The sequence below is a fragment of the Camarhynchus parvulus genome, unplaced genomic scaffold (genome assembly GCF_901933205.1).
Source record: "Camarhynchus parvulus unplaced genomic scaffold, STF_HiC, whole genome shotgun sequence".
Classification (NCBI taxonomy): Eukaryota; Metazoa; Chordata; class Aves; order Passeriformes; family Thraupidae; genus Camarhynchus; species Camarhynchus parvulus.
In genome coordinates, this window is record NW_022148534.1 from 1 (window position 1) to 9,782 (window position 9,782).

Sequence of the window (9,782 nt, forward strand, 5' to 3'; positions counted from 1 at the left end):
GTAGACAAGAAATATTGCTCAAACCAAATGATTTACAAAGAATAAGAGTGGGGGTTGTGACAAATGCCTATTTGATGATTGGCTTTTTGCAAATTTAAAATGAATATTATATGTGTTGTGTTAGAAAGTAATGCTGTATTAATTCTCTTAAGTAGTGTGTCAAATATAGTTTTAGGTTATAAAAAATGTTAAAATATAAATGATGCTATGTAGGATACTTTTTTAAAGAAAGGACTTGCAGTGAGATAGCAGCCACAGGACACCTAAATCATTCAGAGAAAAAGAATTTCTTGCCCTCTTATCAGAAGAAATGAACTTCTTCCCGCCTGGAAGGCGCTGTTAGATTCAGAGGAAGAAGTTGACGATGACCAGACAGAATCCTCTATTTGAATGGAATTTATGCATCATGTATGAAACGTTTGAATATGCAACAGGCTATTGTTTTTTAGAGTTAATCCTTTGTTAACAGGTGTCCTTTTTCAAACAGAAGGACACTGTCCAGTAAAAGGTACCCGGACGTCTGTAACGCTTTGGTTCTATTGTCTCATATTCTCCTAATTCAAATTGTCCAAATTATTATTACTCTAATTGTATTAATATTTTTATAACCATTTCATTACTATTAAGCTTTTAAAATTAAAAAAAAAACCCCAAGTGATTGGCGCTTTTCACAGCAGTTCTCAAGCCAGCAGATCCCAGTGTGGCAGGACACTTTTCAATCGGAAGCGTGCGCTCGGGCCTGCCCGCTCCCGCTATTCAATGTCGTAGGAGCCCCTTATTGACAAAAATTGCTCTTCCCCTAAATACTCTTTGCATTAATATTTTTAACCATCACTTTAAAATACCCAACGTGATTGGGTTTCACAGCAAGTCCCATAATTGCTGACCAAGGCTTTATAACACCCATGGCTGTGTCCTCAGCATTAGAGGCTGCTGCAAATATATATTGTCCAGCTCCCTGCCAAAAGGGCAAATCTAAAACGGCCACTTCTGATACATCCAGCTGATGGCTTTCACACCGTGTGAACAAAGCTTGTAGGGCTCATTCATTGTAATCAACCCCTCTCCTTTTAAAGAAGAAAATCAGTACCTTCATTATGGAGTTTTCTGGTGCTGACGTCCAAGCTCCCATGGTCTCCTAGGTGATTCCAGTCCGCAAAAACAGGGCCAGAAACCTCACAGCACTTTCTGCTGTCTATTTAGCAAAGTTCTGTTTTTTCACCATGCTGGCTGTCCCACCAATTCCCAGTTTTACGCTGTATTTATTCCGGTTCCCACACTGATTCCCAGCTTTACGCTATAATATTCCCGGTTCTAAACACCGTACCGGCTTTTTGCCATTTCCCCCCAGAGCCCCAGGGAATCACTCCAGGGATCAAGTGGGGAACACAAAGGGATCCCCATGGAACTGCCCTTTTTCTGTTCCACCTCCACCTTTTCCTCCCCTCTCCCATCATTCCCCCGAACTGAAGATCCCCCCCAACTCAATTTTGGGGTCCCATGCCTCCCCCACTCTCTTTGACTCCTCTTTTCCCCTATTGTTCTGCCCCTTTGCCATTGTCCCTCCAGCCCCATCCCTCACCCTCATGCTTGGTTTTGGGGGATCCAGGTCCCTCTTGCTCAGTCTGGGGGATCACATACCCCCTTCCCCTAAAATCTGGCAGCTGCTGGATGGTTTTTCCTGGGAGGAATCCCTGAGATTTGGGATTTTTTGAGTTTTGGAGGGGAACAGCTCTGTCTGGCTTTCCCCTCCTGTTGCGGCCTCTCAGCTGCCCCTGACACCCTGGGGGTGCTGGGATTTCCCTCCTGGGGACAAGGACGTTCATCCCCTTCCAGGAGCCCAATGCCCGGCTGGGGCTCCAGGTCAGGGGGTCCTTGAGCAGCTGCCCCAGAACCTCCCCCAGGGTCTCCCAGCACAGCTGGAGCCGCTCGGCCTGGGGTCCCCAAAGGCCTCAGCAAGCCCCAGGTCCCTCCCAGGAACCCTCAACTCCCTCAAACCCAGCATCCCCCACATCCCCCGCAAGTTCTCCCCATGGCACCGGCCATGGCCATGTCCCCACATGTCGCTGGCCATGTCCCACCATGTCCTCACCCATGGCTGTCTCCCCACCCTGTTTCCATCCCTGTCATTGTTCCCCACATCTCCATCCATGCCTGTGTCCACCCATGTCCCTATGAATGGCTATGTCCCCCTCCATGTCCATGTGTCCCCATGTTGCTCTCCATGTCTCTGTCCCACCATGTCTGTGTTCTGCCATGACCACACCCATGTCTTAGTTCAATGTCTTTATTTTTACCCCTGTGTTGGATATTTTAAAGGGAAGAAGAGAAAATCAAGCTTAAAAGAAAACTATTTCCATGTCCGTGCCGGCTGAGCTTCCACCTGCTTGGGTGGAAGGGAAGAACTTTTTTTGGTGGAGTTTCCAAAAACTGTCTCCAAAATTTTGGTCTTTTCCTTACTTTTTCATCATCTGCCTGTGGAAGACGCCTTTAGGCAACAGGAAATTAAAATCATGGAATCCCTGAAGTTAGAAAAGACCTCCAAGACCATCCAGAACTCCTTGATGCCACCAGAAGATAGGATTGAACGCAAAAGATGTTCTGGGGTTGAAAGTCAAAAAATCTGCTCTCCCCAAGGAATTCCCATTGTTGGTCTACATCCTGATGGATGTTCTGCTCCCTGCATTCGTCCAAATGCCCAGAGGGAGCCAGGAAGATGTGAAGCCCCCCAGCCAGGTGTCATCCCAACACAGATCACCAGGGCACTGCCTAACAGGGGTCACTGGGGATCATCCAATGTGAATCCTCCCATGGGGGATGGAGCTGGAGCAGCGCAAGAAGCTCTTCCCACACTCAGGGCACTCACAGGGCTTCCCTCAGTGGTGCCTCTGTTGGTGTCTGGTCAAGGCTGAGCTTGGGGAGAAGCTCTTCCCACACTCCCCACACTCTCAGGGCCTCTCCCTGGAGTGGATACGCCGGTGGGAGACGAGGGCGAATCTGCGGTTGAAGCCTTTCCCACAGTCGGGGCAGCGGAAGGGCTTCTCCTCTGTGTGAATCCGCTCATGTCTGAGGAGAGTGGAGCTGATCTGAAACCTCTTCCCACACTCAGGACACTCGTAGGGCTTCTCCCCAGTGTGGGTGCGCTGGTGTTTTCTCAGGTCTGAGCTCCACCCAAAGCTCTTCCCACATTCCAAGCAGGTGTAGGGCCGTTCCCCAGTGTGGATCCTCTGGTGCTGGTTCAGGTGGGATCTCTGGTTGAAGCTCTTCCCACATTCCCCACATTCATAGGGCTTTTCGCCAGTGTGGATCATCTGGTGCCGGATCAGGTCAGAGCTGTCTCTGAAGCTCTTCCAACAATCCCCACATTTGTAGGGCCGTACCCCAGTGTGGATCACCTGGTGCTGAATTAGGCCAGAGCTCTGTCTGAAGCTCTTCCCACACTCCCCACACTCGTAGGGCCGTTCCCCAGTGTGGATCCTTTGGTGCTGGATCAGGTTGGAGCTCTGGCTGAAACCCTTCCCACATTCCAAGCACTTGTGAGGCTTCTCCCTGCCATGAGGCTTCTCCACCAGCTCTGAGCTCTGGCTGGATCTCCGGCCACCTTCCTGGCACAGGGGGGCTCTTTCCTCCCTGCAGCTCCCTGGGCTGGGTTTGCAGCCACTCCTTGTGTGAGATCTCCAGGGCTTTTCCTCCTCCTGCATCCGGCCAAGCCTTGGGAATAATAAATCCTGGTTTGGGTTAAAAAAAAAAAAAAAAAGAGGGCACCATGTACTGGGAGTTCATCTCAGGAACTAATTGGACATCTTGTGTCTGTAAGAACCTCCAAAACACCGAGATTCAGCACAAAAATTTTCCCAACACCAAGACACAGATTAAAAACTCCCCAAACATCATGATTTAGCAAAAACCCCCTTGAAAAAATAAATATTCAGCCCCTACAAAAATCAAAGCAACAGCATTTAGCACAAGAAAGCTCAGAAACACCAAGATTCACCCCAGTGAAAATCGTGGATCCCCCGGTCATCTGCTGCATGTGGGGGGGGCAACGCTCCTGGAGCTGGGGGTGGAGGCTGCAGATACAGGGAGAGGTGGAACCTTGTGAGGCCTCCACTTCATGACCGTCCTTCCCCTCCTGTGTCCCTACTCCTTCTCACACTCCTCTTCCTCCTGCTATTCCTCCTTCTCCTGCACAATCCCACCTTCTCTTCCCACGTGCAGCGTTTGACCATTTTGTTCTTCAACTCTGCTTCTCCTTCCCTTCTCCTCCTGCCCCCAGGCCCAGCACCCACTGCCGGCTCCCTCTTTCCCCCAAACCCACAGCATCCCACGGCAGGGGCAGGGATGGAGCTGGGGCAGGTCGGGCTGGGGCAGCGCTGGGCTCTCGGCCGCTCCCGCCCGCACTCGGTCCCCACTGCAGCCGCTCCCGCCAGGACAGCGCGGGGGGGCCCGGCCTTGGTGCTGCCCCACTCCCACCTCCCCAAATTCCCCTCAAGGGGGGCGCTGGGACCGAGGGCGGAGCACAGATGGGGAACGCTGGGAACTGCGGGTCTGCCTGGCAACTACTGAGTCATCAGCGCCGCGTGCTCTGATTGGCTGAGCGCTACCTGAGGGCTGGGGCTGCAGCAAGGGGGGACACCCAGCTCCAGGGGGATGTCCCACAAACGGGGGAACCCATGAAAGGAACAAAAGGAAAGTGTCTTTACAAAGAGATGCTGTGAATCTGCTCGAGAAAGAGCCAGGGACTTGTACAAAAGGAAGTGACAGGAGAAGCCATCGGTTTCAGAAAATGTTCTTAATTGATGACACAGAATGCTGCTCAGCCACGGTCCTGCTGAATTCATGAACTTCAAGAACAACAAAGACTTCACAGAGCCGTGAATATCGTTTGCTATACAAAACTGGGGAGCTGTGGGAACCCAGAACATCCCTCTGGCTGTCCAGGACAGCCAAGACCCCTGCCAGGGGGCTCAGAAGCCTTGGCAAGGAGCCCAAAACACCTGTGGATTATGACCCGTGGAGCAAATTACCAACCTTATATGAAGATCAGCAAGCCACAACAATTTAGGTAGAATAACAGTGAAGTTAACACGGGGTGGAAAAACTAGATTTTGGGGTTTTTGGTATGTGGGTTCAGGAGGCAAGATGGAGGGATCTGGGCGTGTCCAGCCTTTCTCCTTCTTTTTCTTGGCCTCCATCTTCTGCTGTGATGTTGGCACTTACAGATTGGTTTCAAGTAGAAGCTCACTGTCTAACGTAGGTGACAGGTATTGGAAAGTAATTGTAAAGACTGTATCCATAGTTTTTAGTAGTTTTTAGTATAAAGATATAACACTGCCCTGGGGCAGGCAGTGTGCCTGGAACTGTCCTGCTGGATGGACCTCGGCAGGGCAGGAGAAAATTTTTTATAGACAAGATACAATAAACAACCTTGAGATTGAGAAATGAAGAGCCCTGACTCCTTCTTCAAGCCCCGGGCTGGGAAAACAGACTTTCCAACTTTTCTCGGGGTCACTCTGACCAGCCAGAGATCCCGACAGGGAGCATATTAAGGGGAGATGTAGTAAGTGGGTGTAGGTAGGTGTAAGTGGGTATAGTACAGTCTGTACCTCTCAAGTACTTCAGCCAATGGGGAAAGGGAGATGTGACCAGGAAATCAGGATGCACAGGAGGCTGTGTCCATCAACAACTGCAGAGACCACATGGGAAATGTTCCATGGCATCTCCCTTTTTTAGGAATGAAATTACTTTTACAGGACTCCTCTGTCTGCTTTGTGGACAGAAACCTCTGGTGATGTGAACTTGTCCACACACCTTGGGACTCATCCGGAATTCTTTCCACAGTCAGGGGTGCCGGGCAGTGAGTGCAGCTGAAGGTGCCTCAGCCAGTTTGGGTGATCGGCTCCCTTGGGGGGCGGCAGCACCGGGGATTGATTGGGTACCCGAGAGTGAGCAGGAGACAGACGAGTGACACATCAGGGGGGCTGTGAAGAGTCAGCAGGGAGAGAGCACTGAAAATCTCATCAGTGAGTGCACTGGGATCTTTGGGGAGTGAACATGGCAGGGCACCCATGGAGGACAGAAAAGGGAAAGCCAGGAAGGGGTCCAGTGCCAAAGGGATGATGATCCCAAAATATCTCTGAAGGGTCACTTGGGAGAAGGTTGAGGTTGATTGCACATTCCCCCAGAGGTTATTAAGGACATGGACACCCAGGGGGCAATAAGAGAAGTGGAGAAGGGATTTAGACAACAGGGGATGGATGGTGTTGGTGTGCTGGCAAGAGACTGGGTGAAGGGGGATGTGCAGCAATATGGTTAAGGCAAGAAGAAGCAGGAGGAATCTATGTGGGAAGGAAAAGGAATGATGGAAAAGAGGAGGAAGAGAAAAATACCGACAATTGGGATGTTTTTCAGCAGAGTCTTAGCCTCCAAATTTGCCAGATGATCCAGATCGTTTGTATCCCCGGTTTCCAGGCCAGGAAAACAAGGAGGTCAGGGTTCCAGGGGTTTCTCTGTGCGGGGCAGCGGCAGCACCGGGCGCAGAGGTGCAGGACCGGGAGCACGGGCTGGGGCCTGTGCCGAGCTGCGGGGCCGGGCCGGGGCTGTGGGCAGCGGGGCTCAGCGCCGGGCGCTGCCTGAGCCCACCAGCCCCGGGCAGGGCCCGCAGCGGGCCCCCGGCCCCCAGGAGGCTGCGGGACGCCCCGGCCGCTGCCCGGCCCCGTGGAGCTGCCGGCCCCTGCCCGCCGGGGGGCGCCTTTGGACACCGCGGCAGGACAGGGACCGGCTCTGGGATGCGGGCTGGGGGGGCACCCTGAGCACAGCGGAGCAAGGAACATCTGGGAAATGGGGATTGCACATGGAACGGATCAGGATTTTCTTTTTAGGGTTTTGTTGGGGTCACTGGAGAAACGAATGATTTTGCAGAAAGCTCAGCAGCTGTCAGAGGATGAGCACCCACAGGCACTGAGGGGGGCTGCAGGAGGGGCACAAGAAGGCCCTGCAGCACTTGGGCACAAAGGCACAGCAGGTGAATGCAAGAAGGGAGCAGAAAAAGGCCAAGCTGAAGGCAAAGGCCAGGGCACAGTTCCTACAGCCCCTCAGGGATCAACCCCAGGGCCCAAGGGGGCCCCAGCACCCAGGGCACGGGCTCGGCCACAAGCACCTGGCACAGGCATTGCCCTCCTCGGCAGGGGAGAGCCCACCCAAACAGCCCCTGGCAAGGAATCAGGGCTCCAGCTGCAGGGCACAAGGACACTGCAAGCAGAGACAGCAGCACCCGCAGGACCAGCAAGTCCACTCCTTGATGGACATGGACTGGCAGGGCTGTCACAGCTCCCATCACACCAGGGATCCTCCACACTGGAGCCCTTGAGAACATTCAGGGTGGGTCTGCATGGAGAGGAGGCATTTCCTGATGGACACAGATTCACACTCTGAATCTTAGACCTAAGGGGGGAAATGCCAAAAATGTCTTGGATTATTGAGGGGATAAGTGGGAAAGATGTATGGTTTTATTCAACCACTATTAGTAGATCTGGGAGATGGGTTTGAAATGCATTAATTTTATTTGCTCATACTTGTGATTTTAATTTACTGGGAAGGGATTTCATCGCTAAATTGAGAACACAAATTAATATTATAAAAGGTGATACAGAGGCCAGTTCTGCTGTACCTCTGTGTCAAATGGCTGGCAAGGCCTATGCTGAAGTGAACCCTGAAGTGTGGGCAGACCCAGGGAAAAGAGGGAAAATTAGATATGGAGCCTCTCCAAAGTACTCTGAAGCAACCAGGCCAAGTGGTGTCTAAAAGCAACACCCTGTTCCAGGGGAGGGAAGGACGGGCAATCAGACAAAGCGCAGGTCACCGCCCCATGCTCAGCTCAACCCGCAGAGCTGTGGGTGCTTGTGAGAGCCTGGCACTGAAATGCCCTGAGCAGGAAGGATTCAGTATCTTCTGCTGACACCAAGGCACCTAACAGGGGGGCAAAAGCAATTCTGAAAAGCTGAAAGGCTACCAGAAGAAATCCCACAACACCATGGACCAGGCCCTGGGAACCCCAACCAATTCATATCAGGAGCCACAGAACCCATTTCTCATTTCAATGGCATCATTAGATTACAAGCTGTCCTCGGAATAACCAACCAGACAGCTCCAGCTCCTGACCTTCCTGCTGACCAATCCACTGAAATGAGGAACACAACATTTCACCATAGGATGGGATCAGATCATCTGTTAGCAGAAGGAGGAGGAGTTTGTGGAAAATTAAATGACTCAAACTGCTGTTGGCAAATAGATGACAATGGAAAAGTGGTGAAATAGAAAACAAAGGAAACAAGAAAGCAGCTCATGTTCTAGCCCAAATGTGGAAAGGATGGGAATGGGACACGGTTTCATGGTTCCCTGGCAGACCATGGGTTAAACAAATGCTGTTTCTCCTCTGATGTGCTACAGCAACTCTCATCTTTTTACCATGCTCCACACCTTGAGAGCGCAGCTCATTCAGCAGCTGAGCGAGGGGATGCAGTGGCAGCCAGGCCTCCTGATCCAGAAACGGCTCCAGAAGGACAGGGAATGAGGGCACTGGGAATAATCCCAAAACCAAAGACCCAGTAAGAAAAAACAGACTCAATGAGTCAGTCTGCTTGGAGATAGGGCCAGGGACTTGTAGATAAGGAAGTAACGTTAGAAGCCATCAGTTTCAAAAAATGTTGCTAGTTAACATGGACTGCTGCTCAGACAAAGTCCCGCTGAATTCCTGAACTTCCAGAAGAGCAAACACTTAACAGAGCCGTGAATATCGGCTGTTCTACAAAAGTGGGGGTGCACATTAACGAGGACATGCAGTTGGCGGATCGGGAGGTTTGAACCTTCCAAGTACCTCAGCCAGTGGGCAAAGGGAGAGGGAGATGAGGCCGGGAAAATGAGGATAAAAAGGAGGCTGCGAACTACAGCAATGGCAGAGACCGCACGGCAAATGCCCCACGGCCCCGGGATCACCCCTGAACCCCATTTCCTGGGCACCGGGACCCCAGTGCATCCCGTTATCCAGCAGTGGGACCCCGTGAACCCCCATTCCATTGCGTCAGGACCCCCCGAGCCCCCCAATCCTGCAGCCCCTTCCCTGGCACTGGATCCCCACCATGCCGTTATCTGGCCCCAGGACCCCCCTGAACCCCCATTCCTGGGCACCGGGACCCCACTGCATCCCCTTATCCGGCACTGGAACCCCCCTGAACCTCAATTTTCAGGCACCAGGACCCCTTGAACCCCGTAACCCAGGAAGAGAACCCCCCTGAACCCCATTTTCTGTGCACCGGGACCCCACTGCATCTGCTTATCCGGCACCAAGTCCCCTGAACCCCCATTCCACTGCACCAGGATCCCCTGAGTCCCTCATTCCTGTGAACGGGGACACCTTGCACCCCTTTCCCCAGCACCGGATCGCAGCCAGGCCGTTATCTGGCACCGGGACCCCCCTGAACCCTGATTCCCGGGAAGGGACTCCCCCTGAACCCCCATTTCTGGTCACCGGAACCCCTGGAAATGCAATTTTTGGGGACCGGGACCCCCTGAACCTCCATTCCCGGACAGGGAACCCCCACATAACCCCCATTTTGGGTCCTGTGACCTCCCTCAATCCCCTTCCCCTGCATCGAGACCCCCCTGTACCCCCTTATCTGGCACCGAGACCCCGCTGAACCCCCATTCCTGAGCACGTGTACCCCCTGGAGCGCCCATTTCCGGTCAGGCCAACCCCCTGTACCCCCTTCGGCAGCACAGGGACC

The 9,782-nt window shown here is 52.6% G+C and overlaps 1 protein-coding gene across 1 annotated transcript; it reads right to left on the bottom strand.

Moving 5' to 3' along the window:
- Positions 1 to 887: 887 nt before the first annotated feature.
- Positions 888 to 3,723, bottom strand: LOC115916898 (zinc finger protein 239-like). The gene is given in 1 exon segment (XM_030970629.1): positions 888 to 3,723. A coding segment is annotated over 1 exon segment (825 nt). The 5' UTR covers positions 3,702 to 3,723; the 3' UTR covers positions 888 to 2,876.
- Between the last annotated feature and the right edge of the window lie 6,059 nt (positions 3,724 to 9,782).